The sequence below is a fragment of the Cervus canadensis genome, chromosome 22, assembly GCF_019320065.1.
Source record: "Cervus canadensis isolate Bull #8, Minnesota chromosome 22, ASM1932006v1, whole genome shotgun sequence".
In the NCBI taxonomy this organism is placed as follows: domain Eukaryota; kingdom Metazoa; phylum Chordata; class Mammalia; order Artiodactyla; family Cervidae; genus Cervus; species Cervus canadensis.
This window is the reverse complement of record NC_057407.1, coordinates 5297257-5318081: the sequence shown is the minus strand read 5'-3', so window position 1 is coordinate 5318081 and position 20825 is coordinate 5297257. Positions and strand designations below refer to the sequence as shown.

Here is a 20825-nt window from a genome sequence, read left to right as displayed (position 1 = left end):
TGCTATCTGAGGGACAGTTCAAAAGCATCAGTTCTTTGGCATTCTGCTTTCTTTAAGGTCCAGCTCTTACAACCATAGGTGACCACTGGGAAGACCATAGACTTGACTATACGGACCTTTGTTAGCAGAGTAATGTCTGCTTTTCAGCACACTATCTAAGTTTGTCATCACTTTCCTGCCAAGAAGCAATCATCCTCTGATTTCATGGCTATAGTCACCATCCGCAGTGATGTTGGAGCCCAAGAAGAACTCTGTCACTACTTCCACCTTTCCCCCTTCTCTTTGCCATGCAGTAATAGGGGCGGATGCCATTATCTTAGTTTTTTTTAATATTTAGTCTTAGCCACTCTTTCACTCTCCTCCTTCACCCTCATCAAGATGCTCTTTAGCCTCTTCACTTTCTGCCATTTAACAACTTGAAAATTGTAATCTTGATAAACAGGCTTGTCATTCCAGTTGGTCAGAATCTTTTATTCTCAACTTCTGTTATTCGTTGTCGCCTCTTCCTATTCCTGTCATGTGTAGAATTTTTTTTTTTTGGCTGGGGTGGGTCTTGGTTGCTGTTCACGAGATTTTTCTAGTTGCCCTGAGTGGGGACCACTCTCTAGTTGCGGTACTTCGGCTTCTTACTGTGCTTCTCTTATTGCAGAGCACAGGCTCTAGAGCATGCCAGCTCAGTAGTTGTGGTACATGGACTTGGTTGTTCCGTGGCATGTGGAATCTTCTCAGGCCAGGGATCAAACCCATGTCCCCAGGATTGGCAGGCAGATTCTTAACCTCTGGCCCACCAGGGAAGCCCCAGTGTAGAATTAATAAGCAAACCTGTGTTGCTATCTAAGCCCCTGGTGAGATGTGGTTCTAATAATCAAAAGTGGGTCTTCTGCATTGCAGGCAGATTCTTTACCATCTGAGCCACCAGGGAGCTCCCTTGCTCTAGCCAGGTTCGGTTCAGTTCAGTCGCTCAGTCGTGTCCGACTGTTTGTGACCCCATGGACTGCAGCATGCCAGGCTTCCCTGTCCATCACCAACTCCTGGCGCTTACTCAAACTCATGTCCATCGAGACAGTGATGCCACCCAACCATCTCATCCTCTATCGTCCCCTTCTCCTGCCTTCAGTCTTTCCCAGCATCAGGGTCTTTTCCAGTGAGTCAGTTCTTCACATCCAGTGGCCAAGGTATCAGAGTTTCAGCTTCAGCATCAGCCCTTCCAACGAATATTCAGGACTGATTTCCTTTAGGATATAGACTGGTTGGATCTCCTTGCAGTCCAAGGGACTCTCAAGAGTCTTCTCCAACACCACAGTTCAAAAGCATCAGTTCTTTGGTGGTCAGTTTTCTTTATGGTCCAACTCTCACATCCATACATGACTACTGGAAAAACCATAGCTTTGACTAGACAGACCTTTGTTGGCAAAGTAATATCTCTACTTTTTAATATGCTGTCTAGGTTGGTCATAGCTTTTCTTCCAAGGAGCAAGCATCTTTTAATTTCATGGCTGCAGTCACTATCTGCAGTGATTTTGGAGCAAAAATAAAAGTAAAGTCTCTCACTGTTTCAATTTTTTCCTCATCTTTTTGCCATGAAGTGATGGGACCAGATGCCATGATTTTAGTTTTCTGAATGTTGAGTTTTAAGCCGACTTATTCACTCTCCTCTTTCACTTTCATCAAGAGGCTCTTTGATTCCTCTTTGCTTTCTGCCATAAGGGTGGTGTCATCTGCATATCTGAGGTTATTGATATTTCTCCCAGCAATCTTGATTCCAGCTTGTGCTTCATCCAATCTGATGTTTCTCATGATGTACTCTGCATATAAGTTAAATAGGCAGGGTGATAATATACAACTTTGACGTACTCCCTTCCCGATTTGGAACCAGTCTGTTGTTCCATGTCCAGTTCTAACTGTTGCTTCTTGCCCTGCATACAGGTTTCTCAGGAGGCAGATAAGGTGGTCTGGTATTCCCATCTCTTTAAGAATTTTCCACAGTTTGTTGTGGTCTACACAGTCACAGGCTTTGGCAATCAATAAAACAGAAGTAGATGTTTTTCTGGAACTCTCTTGCTTTTTTGAATATTCAATGGATATTGGCAATTTGATCTCTGGTTCCACTTCCTTTTTCTAAATCCAGCTTAAACATCTGGAAGTTCACACTTCATGTACTGTTGAAGCCTGGCTTGGAGAATTTTGAGCATCACTTTGCTAGTGTGTGAGATGAGTACAGTTGTGCGGTAGTTTGAACATTGTCTGGCATTGCTTTTCTTTGGGATTGGAATGAAAACTAACCTTTTCCAGTCCTGTGGCCACTGCTGAATTTTCCAAATTTGCTGGCATATTGACTGCAGCACTTTCACAGTATCATCTTTTGGGATTTGAAATAGCTCAGCTGGAATTCCATCACCTCCACTAGCTTTATTCATAGTGATGCTTCCTAAGGCCCACTTGACTTCACTTTCCAGGATGTTTGGTTCTAGGTGAGCAATCACACCATCGTGGTTATCTGGGTCATTAAGATCTTTTTTGAATAGTTCTTCTGTGTATTCTTGCCACCTCTTCTTAATATCTTCTGCTTCTGTTAGGTCCATACCATTTCTGTCCTTTTGAGCCCATCTTTGCATGAAGTGTTCCCTTGGTATCTCTAATGTTCTTGAAGATACTTCTAGTCTTTCGCACTCTATCGTTTTCCTCTATTTCTTTGCATTGATCACTGAGGAAGGCTTTCTTATCTCTCTGTGCTATTCTTTGGAACTCTGCATTCAGATGAGTGTATCTTTCCTTCTCTCCTTTGCCTTTAGCTTCTCTTCTTTTCTCAGCTATTTGTAAGGCCTCCTCAGACAGCAATTTTGCATTTCTTTTTCTTGGGGATGGTCTTGATCACTGCCTCCTGTACAATGTCAGGAACCTCTGTCCATAGTTCTTCAGGCACTCTGTCTATCTGATCTAGTCCCTTAAATCTGTCACTTCCACTGTATAATCATGAGGGATTTGATTTAGCTCATACCTGAATGATGTAGTGGTTTTCCCTACTTTCTTCAATTTAAATCTGAATTTGGCAATAAGGAGTTCATGATCTGAGCCACAGTCAGCTCCGGGTCTTGTTTTTGCTAACTGTATAGAGCTTCTCCATCTTTGGCTGCAAGGAATGTAGTCTGATTTTGGTATTGACCATCTGGTGATGTCCATGTGTAGAGTCTTCTCTTGTGCTGTTGGAAGAAGGTGTTTCCAGTGCATTCCCTTGGCAAAACTCTATTAGCCTTTGCCCTGCTTCATTCTGTACTCCAAGGCCAAATTTGCCTGTTACTCCAGGTATCTCTTGACTTCCTACTTTTGCATTATAGTCCCCTATAATGAAAAGGACATCTTTTTTTGGTGTTAGTTCTAGAAGGTCTTGTAGGTCATCATTGAACTGTTCAACTTCAGCTTCTTCAGCGTTACTGGTTGGGGCATAGACTTGGATTACTGTGATATTGAATGGTTTGCCTTGGAAACGAACAGAGAGCACTCTGTCGTTTTTGAGAGTGCACCCAAGGTCTGCATTTCGAACTCTTTTGTTGACTATGTGGGCTACTCCATTTCTTCTAAGGGATTCTTGCACACAGTAGTAGATATAATGGTCATCTGAGTTAAATTTACACATTCCAGTCCATTTTAGTTCCCTGATTCCTAGAATGTTGACGTTCACTCTTGCCATCTCCTGTTTGACCACTTCGAATTTACCTTGATTCATGAGCCTAACATTCCAGGTTCCTGTGCAGTATTGCTCTTTACAGCATCGGACTTGACTTCCATCACCAGTCACATCCATGACAGGTGTTGTTTTTGCTTTGGCTCTGACTCTTCATTCTTTCTGGAGTTATTTCTCCACCGATCTCCAGTAGCATATTGGGCACCTACTGACCTGGGGAGTTCGTCTTTCGTGTCCTATCTTTTTGCCTTTTCATACTGTTCATGGGGTTCTCAAGGCAAGAATACTGAAGTGGTTTGCCATTCCCTTCTCCAGTGAATCACATTTTGTCAGAATTCTCCACCATGACCCTTCCATCTTGGGTGGCCCTACAAGGCATGACTCATAGTTTCATTGAGTTAGACAAGACTGTGGTCCATGTGATCAGTTTGGTTAGTTTTTTGTGATTGTGGTTTTCATTCTGCCTGACCTCTGAGGGATAAGGGTAAGAGGTTTATGGAAGCCTCCTAATGGGAGAGCCTGACTGAGGGGGAAACTGGGTCTTGTTCTATGGATGGAGCCATGCTCAGTAAATCTTTAATCCTATTTTCTGTTGATGGGTGGGCTGTGTTTCCTCCCTGTTGTTTGACCTGAGGCTGAACTATGGTGGAGGTAATGAAGATAATTGGGACCTCCTTCAAAAGGTCCCATGTACGCACGGCCGTACTCAATGCCGCTGACCCTGCAGCAGGCCACCACCACCCACACCTCCGCCCGAGACCCCTGGACACTCACGGGCAAGTCTGGGTCAGTCTCTTATGGGGTCACTGCTCCTTACTCCTGGATCGTGGTGCACACAGATTTTGTTTGTGCCCTCCAAGAGTCTGTTTCCCCAGTCCTGTGTAAGTTCTGGTGGCTCTATGGTGGGGTTAATGGCAACCTTCTTCAAGAAGGCTTGTGCCATACCCAAGTCTGCTGCACCCAGCGCCCCTGCCCCTGCAGCAGGCCACTGCTGACCTGTACCTCCGCAGGAGACACTCAGACACAGTTCTGGCTCAGTCTCTGTGAGGTCTCTGGGTCCTGGTGCACACAAAGTTTGTTTGAGCCCTTTGAGTGTCTCTGGCGAGTATGGGGTTTGATTCTAAGTGTGATATCGCCCCTCCTACTGTCTTGCTGGGGCTTCTCATTTGCCCTTGTACGTGGGGTATCTTTTTTTGGTGGGATCCAACATTCTCCTCTCGACGGTTGTCCAGCAGCAAGTTGTAATTTTGGCGTTCTCGCAGACAACATGAGCTCATGTCCTTCTACTCTGCCGTCTTGGTAGAGCACACAAGATTCAGGACACATGAAACACTTTGTAAACGTGATGAATATTCATTCACATAGATAATAAAATACAGATTCGATAGGCCCCGAGACTGAACCAAAGACATCCCTGTTAGCTCCTCTCTGATTGACATCAGTTCAGTGCTTAACCAGCATCCTTTGAATAAGATTATCTTACCAGTTTTAAGTCCTTCTAATTGTGTCAGTTCTTACATCTCCATCTTGTCTACTCTGCTGTGTGGAGACGCCTTGTCAGAGACCTTGCTGAGGCCCCCATAGCCTGCTGCCTGTGTCTGTGGTTCTTCCGTAACCACAGCAGAAATGCGGTAACTCTGTCGTGACTTGTTCTTGGAGAAACCATGGTGGCCTTTGTGAATACTCAGGGTGGCCGGATACAGTTGAGCAGGTTGTACACTGCACACGGGGCCACATCTGAGAGGGTTCTGTTTAGATCATAGGCGTCACGGGTGTGTTTTGTAATGACGGTTTTCTGGCAGAGAAGGGCAAAGATGTCTTGAGCTAACTCAATATATTATAATAGTTTTCTCAGGAAGGGAGGTAAAATGTTTTGAGGAAGTGGTACAGTTTTCTTACTGTACAGAGATGCCATGTGAACAAGAATGGCCTGTGTGACGCCTCCCCTGGGAGCAGAGTCTCTCTCTGGTGGGCTATAGAATCCATCTATATTCTCATCTTTGGAAATTATTTTGAAAACCTGAAGCCAAGTAATAGCTTGGCTATTACTTTTTTATTACTATTTCTTAGTAATAGTAGCCTATTACTATAGGCTATTACTATCAGTTTTTCAGCACCTCTCATTTTCCAGAACTTTTTAAAGATCACCAGAAATGAAAACAAAAAGACTGTTACTCAGACGCAGTCGTTCATACCTCAGCCAGCTTTTAGGAAACCATCACGGATTTTGGCTATTGGCTGACCTGAGGGCTCCTCTGTGGCTTAGGTAAACCCAGTGGCTGTCACTCAGGTAAGGATGGAACAGGTTGACACTACTGATGGGCGGATGTAACGCAGAGGCCTCGAAAGTGGGCATGGTGTCCACCCCCTTCCTCGTATGATCTCTTTGTCTCCCCCTCCCTGCCCGCGTTTTCTCAGCCTCCACTCTCTCATGGGCTCGCCATACCCCACAGTACTGGTATCCGGGGCATCCGTTCTCAAATCTGAGGCCAAACAAGAGAGCAGGTCGCATGTGAAGTTTGAGGTTATTACAGCAGGAAGAACAAGTCCCAGAAGTAACTGTGAAAACTGAAGGTTACAGTCTGCAGCCTGTGGAGGTGATTGCCGGGTCCCTGGTTGACCGGAAGAAGCAAATCACGTGGATCCTTCCAGGGCAGAGGTGACCCAAGGAGGCGAGAGGGACAACCTGACCTTCCGAGCAGTTATCCTGCCTGCTCACATCAGCTATCAGTGCCTAATAGTACCGTCGCCAAAAAAGCCATTTGGGGTGACTTGGTGTCTTGTGGAGACATCATCAGTTTGGCTCAGGGAACATCTTGACTCTGATGCTGTTTTTAAAAGAAATCGAGGCTTCTGTACCAGCTGGTTCCCCTGTAGGAGTCCCGAGTTTTCATCTTCTGGTAAAACCTACTCTTTCTTCTAAGTTTGGAACTTTGCGCCCGCCTCCTTTTTGGAAGGGAGAGCTTTTTAAAAACTTCCTTCTTTAACAGCCTGGCAAATGACTTCCATACCTCATGAAGTTGCAGAAGCATCATTACCCAGCAAAATGGGCATCGGCTCCATATGCCAGAGGGGCCCCCTCCCCGCTCCAGGTGGTCTCCACTGCCTTCTTACCCATCAGCAGCTAAGCACATACTCGGTTTGTCAGTGGGACTTGGTCATGTGCCTCGTTGCTTATTTTAATGACTGCCAGAGCTGCAAGCCCCACAGCTGGGAACCTGAGAAGTCTGCTCTCTCCGCTCCATTTTTTTGGCCCAGAGATGGTGCCTCAGGGCCAAATTGCGGATGATGGCGGCACTTCTGCTAAGTGAATGGCCCCGCGTGGCCTCCGAGAAACTGAACACAGGGCGCTCCCAACCTCTGAGCACTCGCCTCTCTGAACTTCCCCTGGATGACCTATAGCCGGAGACCATCGTTTCCTTGTAATTAAACCTCTGCCATGTCTGCAGAGCTCCGGTGAGGGAGGGAGACTTAGCGAGGGCTGCTCGAGGCGCGGGAAGATCTGGTGGTGAGTGCGTGGGGAAGGGCGACTGCATCTGGCTGGTGGCGGGGGAGGGTGAGGCGACAAGAAAGACCTGTATGGGCCGCTGACTCTCAGCCAGACACCCATTTAGCCCTCCCCGCAGCCTCGTGGGTGGGGTATGATTATCTGCAGATGACGAAGCAGAGGCACGGGGCACGATGTTACCCACCCTGGGCCGCGCCGCCAGTGAGACGTGGGGCCGGAACTCCCAGCGTTGGTTAATGACTGAGGACCCAGCTCCCAGCTACCTTAGCTTTCAGCATCCTTTCTCCGAAACGTTAAAAACAAACAAAAAAAAACAATAACAAAACCTTCCCTGCCTTCCCAAAGCAAACAAACAAAACCCCAAGAACACACAGGTGAAAAATGCTAGCGAGAGATGTTTACATAGTCAGGCTGGTCTGTTTTTCTGTTCTCCCCCCACCAAGGGCGTAGTGTCCCTAAAGGTAGGTCTGTTTGTTTTTTTAATCTCTATGATTGTTGTTGTCCTCCACCAGTTTTACTCCTTCCTTTTCCAGAAATCCTATACTGACTTGCTGTTTGCTGCGTCTAGTCCTCTCGGCACGCGCTGAGGGAGAAGGGCTGGGCAGACTCATTCCAGGAAAACGCCTCTGCTCCAGTTAACTTGATAAGCAGCGAAGCCAAAATACATCCATCTTGAGCATCTTGAATAACCAAATGCCAGAGCGTCTATGGAAATGATATTTCATTTTCAGTGCTTATTCAGAGGGACCCACAGCACTCGCCGTCGAGGGGGCCGCGGGGTAGCGGTGTTCACAGTGGCCGATGGAGGGGTGCAGGGGAGGGTGGCGTGAGCAGCAGCTCCAGGAAGGCCTTCCGGAGCATGTCACCTTGTGCAGGGACACAGGGAAGAGCGCCTTTCAGACAGGGCGCCGAGGCAGGTCGGCAGGCGAGTTAGCCAAGCACCGAGCAGCTTGGTTTTCTGCAGCGTCGATGGAGGTGCGGAGGGGCAGGCCCCCCAGGGTGGCACTGGAGAAGCTGGGAGGCAGTCGCAAGCGTCCAGGAGAAGGCGTGGAGGAGCCTGCCGGGGGTGTGGCTGTGCGCCGGCTGAGGACGCGGAGTCCTGCTATTGCCGCGGGCTTTCCCGTGTGTGATGAGCCTGGGTGAAGACCGAATGCACCTTGTCTTGGCTTAGATGCTCCCATCTGTGTGAGACTGGTCTATGGAGACTGCGTTCGCCAGTCCCTCAAGATAGATTGGTGCCGTAGATGGCTCCCACGGCCTAGGACTCCAGCCTTGTCATCTACCTTACCCTCAGCACATCTCTCCTGCCCTCTGAGAAGATTCTGCCCCAAATCTCAGTCACCCGAGAAACAAAATGCCTTATCGGCACCTTCCAAGGATCAAAACAACAACAGGTTTTGAAGATCGTCTAGTCCAGGGTTGACCAACTATGGCCCGCAGGGCATACCCAGCCCAAGGCCTTTCTTTGTGCAGTCCATGAGTTAAAGATTTTTTTTAACGTTTTTCAGGAGTTGTGAAAAAAGAAGAAAATAGGACAGAAACTGTTTCGGCCTGCAGTGCCTAAAGTATTTACTATTTGGCTCTGTTCAGAAAAAGCTTGCCAACCCGTGTTCTTGTCTGGCCACCTCTGTGCAAAATGGCTTGGCAAATGATTGCCTGATGCATGCTCACGTACTTCCATCAATGGAAAATGCATCACCTTTCTGGTCAGCCTGCTTCCTGTTTGGACAAGTCAGGTTATAACTGTTAAACTCTGCCCAAATCTTGCCTCCTGTTTGTTGTTCAGTTGCTCAGTCGTATCCGACTCTGCGACCCCATGGACTGCCAGGCTTCCTGGTCCTTCCCTATCTCCTGGAGTTTGCTCAGACTCATGTCCATTGAGTCAGTGATGCCATCCAACCATCTTGCCTTCTGTTGCCCACTTCTCCTGCCTTCAGTCTTTCCCAGCATCAGGGTTTTTTCCAATGAGTTGGTTCTCCACATCAGGTGGCCAAAGTATTGGAGCTTCAACTTCAGCATCAGTCCTTCCAATGAACATTCAGGGTTGATTTTCTTGAGGATTGACTGGCTTGATCTTCTTGGTAGTCCAAGGGACTCTCAAGAGTCTTCTCCAACACCACAGTTCAAAAGCATCAGTTCTTCAGTGCTCAGCCTTCTTTATGGTCCAACTCTCACATCCATACATGACTACTGGAAAAACCATAGCCTTGACTAGACAGACCTTTGTTGGCAAAGTAACATCTCTGCTTTTTAATATGCTATCTAGGTCGGTCATAGCTTTTCTTCCAAGGAGCAAGCGTCTTAATTTCATGGCTGCAGTCACCATCTGCAGTGGATTTGTAGCTCAAGAAAATAAAGTCTGTCACTGTTTCCATCATTTCCCCATCTATCTGCCATGAAGTGATGGGACTGGATGCCATTATCCTCATTTTTTGAATGTTGAATTTTAAGCCAGCATCCATCCATTGGCTCTTTCGGGGAGAAGAAAGCTGTTATTTCACGTCAGCAGGTTTTGGGTGCCTAATCTATCCTAGGCACTGTGCTGAGTGCTGGAGAAAGATAAGTAGGACAAGGCTCTTGCATTAGGGTTTTTCAGGAGTTATTTCTGTGAACCAAAACAGTTGAACTGGTCTTCTCACCTCTCTCATTCCCACTCTTCTTGCCATTGAGTCAGGGCTTTTCTCTTTCCTTGTTTTACTTATTTCTGTGTTACTGTTTCACATTAGACAGTACAAAACTCAAAAGGCGCAAAGGACCTACAATGAAAATAAGTCTGTCCACAGCCCTGTCTCTGACCCCTGGAACTTCTTTCCTGGGAGGCAGCCACTATTCCACATGTCCTGTGGGGATTTCATGGTGAAGAACATCACTAACACAATGGTTAGGTCCATTTGGACAGGAACTTCTGGAAAGTTCCACAGGGTAGTGTTTTTTGAGCTCTTGTTTAAGTTGCTGAGTGTGACTTAATTTCTAGAAAAGCCTAAAATTGGTAAGTTTGGGTGATAGATGCAGAGGGTTCATATTGCTTGACATGCATCTGCATTATTTCAGGTAACTCCTCACTGGATATTTTGGTTATCACTGGGTTTCTTCTGCTGCTGGGGTTCTTGTTCATTACAGTCTCAGGTCCTCAAAGCCTTTCCTCTTCCACCGGAAGGGATGCAGTCCCATCTTGTGTGAAACTCTTGGGTTTCACATCCTGAATAAAACGTTGAAAATCAATGGAAATGAGCTTTCAGCTTTGTAAGCTGAGCTGAGGCCTGAAGTCTCTCCTGCACCATTTGGGGTTACACGGGCAAGCCTGACTTTTCAGGATGCAGGTACTGTTTGTGTCTAGGTTGGTTACATATGAATGACTTTGTACCTGGGACTCACGTCCTCCTCCTCCAGGATTCCCTCCTGATCGTTACGTCTTAGGTCTTCCCTTCTAGTTTAGGGACAATGTGACACAGATGTATAGGTTGTTAGGCAATATCTTTTTACTCGAGTATCCTGTTTAGATGTTTCCAGCAGCTTCCTAATCACCCGTTGCTGGTGTTGCTTAAGACCTTTCCGTCGTCCTAGCCAGTAAGGCAGCACTTCAGCGGCTGGACACCAACCACATCCTCTGGTGAAATGGGCTTTTGGGTTCTGTTCAGAATTTCTCAAAGACCAAATATGTCAGAAATGAAGGCTGGGCCTCTGATTTGTTTTAATATTATTTATTTGGCTGTGCTGGATCTCATTTGTGGTGTGTGGGATCTCGTTCCTGGACCCGTTCCCCACAGGCCCCCTGCACTGGGAGCTCTGAGTCTTAGCCGCTGGTCCACCAGGGAAACCCCAAGGATGTGCCTCTCATGCAGATTACTTTCTAGTCCATACTCTTCTGCGGGCCTCCTCTTTTTCCTGGTGCTCAAGTGCTGTGTGGAATAGAGTTTTCTCTTTTGCCTTTGGCCCTGGTAAAATTTCATCTTGGTGACCTTTGATGCCCTGGAGAAGGGGCTGGCTGCCCACTCCAGTATTCTTTCCTGGAGAATTCCATGGACAGGGGAGCTTGGCCAGCTACATTCTGTGGTTCTTCAACATCTTGGTGACCTTAGCAGGTCATCAAAATGATGATGAGTTACTGTCGACTTTTAAGACTAACTTGCGGTTGATGGTGAAGCATGTGTAGGGGTCTGATGCCCCATCCCACGGAGGATTTCGGATGAGATCTGTTTGTACTGCTCTTCTGCGGTGGTGTTGAGTTTTTACCTCTGAACCTCAGTGTCGTCCTGTGTGAAACCAGAACTGTCACGTCTTAGGGCTTTGGGGAGGAGCTAGTTCAGGCGCCCACCCCTGCTGCAGGGCTGGGCCTGGCCGATACCTCGTAACTACCACTTCCGTCTCGTGGCCGAGGACTGTTGATCCTCTAGCCTGTAGTGGTTTATTGCATGTGAGCAAGAGAAGAATTGAAGGTGACTTTGAGGTTTCTTCGTGGCTATATGATGGTGCTGTTTAATAAACTAGGACATATAGGAAAATGGACAGAATTTTAGTGAAAGGAACATTCAGTTTTCAATTTGTCAAGCTGAAGATGCCTGTGAGAAATTCAATTCCAGCCTTTAGAAGACTTTAATATACTGTTGGAGGTTAGCGCTAGAAATACCATCCTGGGATTCATCGGCATCTAGATGGAAATGGGTGTATAAAATGAAAAAATTGCTTTGGGGAAAGCTTATAGATGAAGGAGAGGGCTGAGCATGGAAGCTTTCAAAAGCCAGCAGCAGAAGGAGAATACCAGCTGTGTGTGCGTGCATGCTCAATCGTGTCCGCCTCTTTGTGACCCCATGGTCTGTAGCCCACCAGGCTCCTCTGTCTGTGAGGATTCTCCAGGCAAGAATACTGCAGTGGATTGCCATTTCGTTCTCCAGGGGATCTTCCTGACCGGGGGATCGAACCCACGTCTCTTGCATTTAGCAGGCAAATTCTGACTCCAAAAGTAAGACTGCTGGTGTCCCAAAGGCTTCAAGATAGCATCAAACTCGAATCAGAATCCCCTGGGGCACCAGTTCCCGCCACCCTCTCTGTCTTTTCTCCCTAGCGCCGCCCGCCACCCCCCCCACCCCGCACTGCCTCCCCAGCAAGTGGATCCGAGGCATCTTCATTTTTTAATAAGCCCACAAGGAGGTGGAAACACTTGTTCAGTGCTGGCTGATGTGTGATGTTGCGAATTCATGCCAAGGCCGCAACGTGCCCAGGCCCTGCTCAGAACTTTCACCCTGCTCTGACCCACCCTCACCTCCTCTTCCTTGATTTTCACCAGGTTTAGGTAGTGCTCACTTGCGTTTTACCATATGATTACTATTGGACCAAAGCTCTTTGTCTCTCTGATATCCAACACGTTTAGAAAACTGAAAGGTTTTTAAAAAAAAAGAAAACTGAAAGGTTTTAAAAAATCTTTGCACGAAACTCACTCAGAACTTCACTGAGTAGACATGACCCATCTTCTTTTATTTATCCCCTGTTGTGTGACTGTTCATACATCCCACTGCAGACATACTCATCTGTCTTGGGGCAGTTGGAGACTCAAGTGACCTCATCAGCGTATGCCTTTGAACTACAGGTTCCTTTAGGGTTTTGCCTCCCTGACCACCAGCACCCCATCACCCCAGGGTCTGTGTCCCCTCCCCGCCCACCCCTGAGAGCGTGCAGGGGACATAGGGAATTTGAATGTATGCCTGCTGGCTGGGACGGTTAAATTTATTTGAAGATTTGAATCAGTGATGCCATCCAACTATCTCATTCTCTGCCGCCGCCTCCTCCTCCTGCTCTCAATATTTCCCAGCATCAGGGTCTTTTCCAATGAGTCAGCTCTTCACATCAGGTGGCCAAAATATTGAAGCTTCAGCTTCAGCATCAGTCCTTCCAATCCAATGAATAGTCAGGGTTGATTTCCTTCAAGATTGACTGGTTTGATCTCCTTGCTGTCCGAGGGACTTTCAAGAGTCTTCTCCAGCACTACAGTTTGAAAGCATCAATTCTTCTGCGCTCAGCTTTCTTTATGGTCCAGCTGTCACATCTGTACACGACTACTGTAAAGACCATAGGCTTGACTATATGAACCTTTGTCAGCAAACTCATGTCTTTGCTTTTTAACACACTCTCTCGGTCTGTCAGCTATACCCTAATACAAAGTAAAAAGTCTAAGTAAAAAAATTAATAAAATACATACAGTAAAGTGCAAATTTCCCTCATTTGATGGATAAAATGTGAGACTTCAAAGCAGTTCTGATACTGTGGTTTGGGTGGGGGAACTTCTTCATCCTTCTTGGCTGGGGTGCTCAAGTGCTGCCTCACCCAGAACCGTGACAGTTGGCGTTGCTCACTGGCTGGACTTCGGGGTTTTGTGCTTGTAAAGTTCCCTGGGGCCACACAGGATGGCTCGAAGAAGGGATAACACTAGCATCAGTCAGACTGGCTCGAGAGAAAGAAAGATGCCCCGCAGTGAAGGCCAGGAGGTCAGTTGTGTCGCCCAGAGGCTGAATGTGGCAACGCGGCCAGGATCCCCGGGTTGCTTTCCAAAGCTGTGTCTCCAGGCAGCTGGTCGACCTCTCGTCACTTTCGGTTGCTCTGCCTGTTTTGATTAGGTGTGGTTACAGATGTCCTTTCTCACCCTACTCTGTGCATTGTTGCCATGTTTTGTTTCCAGCAGGCGACAAGGAATGGCGGCAGCTATGGGGGACCCCAGCCTCTCCAGATTGCAGTTCGCCCCCTTCAGCAGCGCCTTGGACGTTGGCTTCTGGCATGAGTTGACCCAGAAGAAGCTGAATGAGTACCGGCTAGACGAAGCTCCCAAGGACATTAAGGGTTATTACTACAATGGTAGGCGATAGGAAACTCCATTCTTCTTCTCTCACCTTCTCTGCCCAGTGTAGGGTCAGCTGTCCTTCAGAATGGGATGTCCTTGACTTTTGCCAGTACTGTTATCCCATGGTTTCCACTTTACTTCCTGACTTTTTGACCCATGTTCACTTCTTTTCTCCTTATTGGGAAAAGAAAGGGAGAAGCCAGTGTATTAATTGAAAGAGTTAATACCCTTTACTGAGTATTGCTGGGGAAGGGGATTGGAAACATTCTCCCCAGTGAATCTTTGCTTCAATATTCTTGGCAAATACCTTGAATTCACAAAAGCCGTCATCTGCTGCTGAGTCCTTGCTCAGCTTGGGTGGCTGGAAATTGGATGGAGCCCTTTCGGCTTCACCAGAAGAGAGAAGTGATCCACAGATGTTTTTGTTGCAAAGGCTGCTGTGACTAACTCATGAGTGAATGTATAAATGCTTCCTTCCAGGTGACTCTGCGGGGCTGCCAGCTCGCTTAACGTTGGAGTTCAGTGCTTTCGACATGTGAGTATTTTTTTATCGAAGTCTAAAATAGAGAACACTGATTTTTGCAAGGAATGAGGGTTCTTAACTTTCATTGTAGGTGGGCCATGGGGCGATCCACAGAAGCTTCCAGTGAGCAGGGCTAGCGTCTCGTGGTTCTCTTGTACCTCCCATGGCACAGAGACAAGTGCTGGGTGCTCAGGAATGTCTGGTTCATTTTTTCAGCACGTATTTATCAGAGCCTATTAGGTGCAGCAGTGAGCATTTATTAGACTACTTCTGTATACAAGTTACTGTGCAAGGCATTGTAGGGATGTACAAAGAAATGCGACATAATGTCCTCACGGGACCATGGGGAGTTTCTGGAGAGAAGAAACACATTTATTGACTTAATTACTGACTTATTTTCTAGACATAATCCTTTCAGACCTGCCAGGCGTGGTTTTCTTCCCTTTCACAGGTGAGGAAACCACAAGTGCAAAGGTGAAGTGACTTACCCAAGTCATTTAGACATGGCTCGATTTAGGAAGCAAGGGTGAGAGAAAAGTGACCAGTATTTCTGAGGTTGTGGTCTGAGTAGCTGGGGGCAATTTCTTATTTTCTGTAGAAACCGAGAAGCCAAGAGGTGGCTGCAGTTTGGGGAGGGGGTAAATTTGGTTTAGGACATGTTGAGTCAGAGATGACAGAGTCCAGTAGAAACGTCTGAGAGGCACTGGCCCCCGGGAGGGTGGGTCGTCCACGTAGAGATCCTGAGGCTGTGAGAGAGGAAGAGACTGTAGCAGAAAGAGAAGGAAGGGCAGTGACAGGGACCAGACCTGATCAGGGAGGGCAGAGACACAGAACTCGCCAAAGAGACGTGACTTGCTGGAGAAGAACCAGAGGTGATGTTTTCAGGAAGGAAAGAGGGTCAACAGTGACAGAATCAGAAAGGTTAGAGTTCAGTGCTGGAGTCACCGGAATTGTTGACTGGGTTGTGTGAGAAACTAAATTCTGCGCCTGGGGGCAGAGCAGAAGCCATGTCAAGAACTGAAGGATTGAAGGCTGCCGGGAGGGAGGCATCTTTTTCTGCTCCCTCGTGTGTTTGCTGTGTGAGGGTGGGGGATAAGGGGAACATGAAGAGGTATTTGTAAAGACCACCTGAAAATGGAGATAATCAAAGAATCGTTGTTCAGTCAGTCAGTCGTGTCCGACTCTTTGCGAACCCTTGGACTGCAGCACGCCAGGCTTCCCTGTCCTTCACCATCTCCCAGAGCTTGCTCAAACTCATGTCTTTTGAGTCGGTGATGCCGTCCAACCATGTCATCCTCTGTCATCCCCTTCTCCTGCCCTCAGTCTTTCCCAGCATCAGGGTCTTTTCTAATGAGTCAGGTCTTCACATCAAGGGGCCAAAGTACTGGGGCTTCAGCGTCAGCATTAGTCCTTCCAGTGAAGATTCAGGGTTCATTTCCTTGAGGATTGACTGGTTTGATTTCCTTACTGTTCAATGGACTCTCAAGAGTCTTCTCCAACACCACAGTTCAAAAGCATCAATTTCTTCATCACTCAGCCTTTGTTATGGTTCAACTCTCACATCCATACATGACTACTGGAAAAGCCATAGCTTTGACTATATGGACCTTTGTCGGCAAAGTAATGTCTCTGCTTTTTAATATGCTGCTTAGGTTGGTCATAGCTTTTCTTATGAGGAGCAAACGTCTTTTAATATGAAATTAAGATGGCTGCAGTCACCATCAACAGTGAGTTTGGAGGCCAAAAAAATAAAGTCTGTCCCTGTTTCCATTGTTTCCCCATCTATTTGCCATGAAGTGATGGGACTGGTTAGTCAAAGATTAGGGTATTTCAAATGAAGTTTCCCTGGAATTTGAAAACAAAAAATCTCTTGAAAAGTCAATACATTTTATTCCTCTGTCACAATCAAATTGTGAAACTAAATTGCACAACTTGAATCGAAAATGATGTTAGTCTTTGCACCTTTAAAAGATGTGTTTTGATGTTTCTTGTTCCCTTCAGAGCTTTCTTGCTCCATAATAAATCCTTGTGATTGCGCGTCAAAGCAAAAAATCCTAGTCATCTCTCTCCTGTGTCTGCAAAGACTGACTGACTTCGGAGCAATCACAAAATAATGAGGAAAATGCATTCAGCGTACAGTCTTAAATTACCTGAGGCTCATAAATGGGGTAGTGTGGTTCTAGTATAACCTGAAGGGTCCAACATTCCTCAGAAGCTGCCCTCACTCCCATCTATTCTTTTTTTTTTTTTTTATGTATAATTTGATTTATTTATTTATGGCTGTGCTGGGTCTTCGTCGCCGTGTGGGCTTTTCACTAGCTGTGGTGAGTGGGGGCTCCTCTCTAGTTGTGGCGAGTGGGCGTCTCACTGCGGGGGCTTCTCTTGTTGCGGAGCACAGGCTGTAGGGCGCATGGGCTTCAGTAGTTGCAGCCCTGGGCTCTGGAGCACAGGCTCCATCGCTGTGGCGCACGGGCTTAGGGCTTCGTTGCTCTGCAGCATGTGGGGTCTTCCCAGATCGGGGGTCAGACCTGTGTCTCCTGTGTTGGCAGGTGGGTCCTTATCCACTGAGCCACCAGGGAAGCCTGCTCCTGTCTCTTCTGACACTAGTTGAAAGGTTATTATTTTTTTGAGTTTCAATAATTTTATTCTTCGGCACAACTAATTATAGGAAAAAAAAACTATTCACAGAAGTTAGGCTTGATTTTGTTGCAAAATCCAGGTTTCTTAAACCTTACAATCCAGAAATTTTAGCTAAAGGAGATAAAGTCTGTGATCCCGTGGCTGTGGTTTTCTCCCAGATGGCCTGATTTTCTTGGTCATCATATGTCAGTTAGCTGTTGAATATTCACCGCGTGAGAGGCTCCGTGGTAGGCACTGGGGGAAGTGACTAAGAATTAAGACATGGGAGTCCTGGATTGGAAGCTTGAGGGCTTGGAATCTACCCCTGATTAACTGCCCTACCTGGAATGAGTCTTTTTCATTTTCTCAGCTTCAGTTTCCTCATCTGCAGCTCCCAGCTTCTAAATGTTCCTTTCAGTTTTAAAAGTCTGATTTTCTTCCTTTCTTTTTTTTTTTTAATTCAACTTTTTTGTAAAAGTCTGTGATTTTCTGACTCCCCCTTTCTTAGGATTATTGGTGCCATGGTCTAAACGGTGTTCTTCAAAAGCACATATGTTGAAAACCCAGGGCCCAAGGTTACGGTTTGAAGAAGTGGGCCTTTGGGAGGTGGTGAGGGCAGGGCTCTCATGAATGGGGTTAGTGACAGGGACCCCAGAGACCTAGCTCACCCCCTCCACCCTGCAAGGACACAGCTGAAGCGGAAGAAGCTCTTTGCCAGGAGCTGGCGCTTTGATCTTGGACTTCCAGCTTCTAGAGCCATGAGGGATAAACGTCTGTTGTTTGGCAGCCCCCCAGTCTGTGGTGTGGTACAACCTCTGCTCAGGCAGACTGAGACAGTCAGGAAGTTTACTGAAAGCCCTTGGAGCTCCTCTGGAAAAAGGAGGTCTTTGTATCCAAATTGTTTTGGTCGTGATTGTTCTTTCTTTGCGTTTATTGCTGAGCATGTGTGTGGGTTTGTAGGGAAAATCTGCCTGCATTTATTCATCAAACACTGAATGTTTCTTGTGTGCAGACATGTAGGTGGTAGGAATACAAAGCCTTAAGCCAACAGGGGACTCCAGAGGAGCTCTGCATGGAGGTGGGAGACAGGTATTAGCATCACACATGCAGTAAGCATGGGGGGCTGATGGTTGGTTCAGAAATGCTTGTTGATTGCTTCCGCTGGGTCCTGCTGATAGAATGTGCCGGGCCCCGGGCATACAGAGAAGCGTAAGATGCCGTTTGGAGAGCTAACAGCCTGAGTCCTCCTCTGTAGATGCCAGGTGTACCTCAGCTTTGCCCAGCGCCCGTGAAACCCCTCTCACTCTGAGATCCCGGAAGCCAGGTGAGTCTCTGCCAGCAGTTGGCATCACAGGGCCCCGTTACCTGCCTTGTTTGGGCTGAATTATCGGTCACGCTTGGCCGATTGGAGCCGGCACCGACTGTGCTGTGCTGGAGCAAGCGGTCTCAGGCCGGCGCGCCGATGAGCCAGACCCCAGTGCGTAACGGCCCTAACACAGAGGGGGCCTCTTTCTCACCGCTTAGTAGTCCAGGCGGGGGCCGGGGGGGGAGGCGGTCCAGTCTTTTTCTGTCTCGTGCCTGCATCGTCCTGGAGGGCTTGCCTTTGTGTGCTGCTGGGAACGGAATTGTCACCTTCCGGTGGCAAGAGAGAGGAGGTGCAAGAGAACCAAAGTGGAAGTCTGAGGAGACACCCCCAGCTCTCTTACAGACCCTTAACGGCCGGGGTGAGCGTGGGGTGGGGGGCATGTGTCACCCCACTCACGTTCCGTCAGGCAGAGCCGAGGCCTCATCATCCTGCAGGGAGGCTGAGACATGGTGCCGAGCTACAGCGTCACAGCATTACTTCTATATAAAGAGAGAGAAATAGACTTTGGCGGACAATCTCTGTACAAATTTAAAGCTAGTGAAAAAAAAATCCTTTGCTTTGAGGAATATTTACCTAGTTTTTTATTTTTAAAATATATAGCATCTTTTCAGAATGGTTTTTAATGAATTAACTTTTTATTTTTGGCCGTGCTGAGTCTCTGCGGCCGCACAGACTTTCTCTAGTTGTGACGAGTCGGGGGGCTACTCTCTGGATGTGGTACGCAGGCTCATCACTGTTGTGGAGCATGGGCTGTAGGACATGTGGACTCAGGAGTTGTGATACACAGGCTTTATTGCTCCGTGGTATGTGGGATCTTCCTGGACCAGGGATTGAATGGTTGTCTCCTGCATTGCAAGGCAGATTCTTAATCACTGGACCACTAGGGAATCCCGACATTTACCTAATTAGTGATAAGACATATTTTCCTTTTCTAAGCTTCAGGTTGGCCTTAATAAGATAAATAGAAGGCATAACCCTTGCGTTCAGAGACCTTAAATAGTGACTGAGGAAATACGGCTCATTTGCTAGATCATCTGTGCAAGACACAGGCCCTCTTATTTTCCACCATCTTACCAGCACCTAACGCAGGTCCGACATGGAGTGGCCACTCAGATAGCTGTTGGCATCAATTGCAAGAAGTCTGAGGGCCTGGCTGTCAAAATGGGAAGTGGCATGGCTGGTGGAAAGGCACCTATGGACCCCGTTAGAGGACGCGATGACCAGAAACTCAGAGATGGTTACAGAAAGTAGGAGATCATGCAGTCGGGTCCCTAGACTGAGTGTGACTTGGATCCCAGAGCTCCCCACAGGCAGGTGAGACTGTGCACATGTGATAAAGGCTTCTCCAGATTCATTCCATCCCGGCCACCCTCACCGCCTGTCTGTCCTGGAGAATCTGGCCATGTGTCTGCCTTTGCCCAGGAAGTTCCATAACCGCCCTCGTACTTTTCCCGAGTCATCACTGTGAGGCTGAGTGAGGTTGAGGGCCTGCGGTCCAGCGAAAACATGCCCGGCTTCAGGCCTTTGTAGGATCTGATCTTTTCCCCGACTCGGGTTAGTGTGTTCACTAGCTAGCTAGAGTTCACTATAGGCTGTAGCGTATGGGGCAGACGTCTGATGCTAGTTTTCTAAAACGGCTTTATTGAGGTTTACTTCACGTACCATGTGAAATCCCCTGGTGGCTCACAAGGCAAAGCAGCTGCCTGCAGTGCAGGGGACCCAGGTTCTGTCCCTGGGTCGGAAAGATCTCCTGGGCAAGGAAATGGCAGCCCAATGCGGTACTCTTGCCTGGAAAATCCCATGGGCGGAGGAGCCTGGTAGGATACAGTCCATGGGGTTGCGAAGAGTCGGACATGACTGAGCAGCTTCACTTCACTTTACGCACCATACAATTTACCCATTTAAAATGCACAGTTCAGCACTTAGTATATTCATGAGGTGCAGGCGCCACCAATGCACACTTTCATCACCCCAAAGAGAAGCCCTGTACCCTTAGCAGTCACTCCCCACCCCTCCCTTCTGCCTTCCCCCTGCTCTAGGCAACCACGACTCTGCTGTCTGTCTCTATGGATTTGGCTGCTCTGGACATTTCACAGCAGTGGCATCACAGCAGCCTAAATTCATACATGTCCAGGCGCAGGATTTGGACTAAACTCTCTAGTTTCCAAATCTAGGGCTCTTTCCAGTCCTCCTCTGAGCCACCTCTTTCTGCAACAAGTGGAACTTGAACTTGGAGAAACTACTGGAATGACTTTCCCTCCCACTGTCACATTTCAAGTTCTTTCCTCTGGCCACCTC

General features: G+C 47.5%; 1 protein-coding gene across 5 annotated transcripts in view; it reads left to right on the top strand.

The window, feature by feature from the left end:
- The window catches only part of ATG7 (autophagy related 7), a 231789-nt gene that overhangs the window by 7720 nt on the left and 203244 nt on the right, over nt 1-20825 (top strand). For 4 of the 5 annotated variants that reach the window (XM_043442238.1, XM_043442239.1, XM_043442240.1 and 1 more), the window contains 2 exons: nt 13861-14033; nt 14500-14554. In XM_043442238.1, the coding sequence (XP_043298173.1) occupies nt 13874-14033; nt 14500-14554 (215 nt within the window). In that variant the 5' untranslated portion in view covers nt 13861-13873. Of the gene's footprint in view, nt 1-13860; nt 14034-14499; nt 14555-20825 lie in introns of those variants that run through there. The other variant, XM_043442241.1, reaches the window with a different exon arrangement.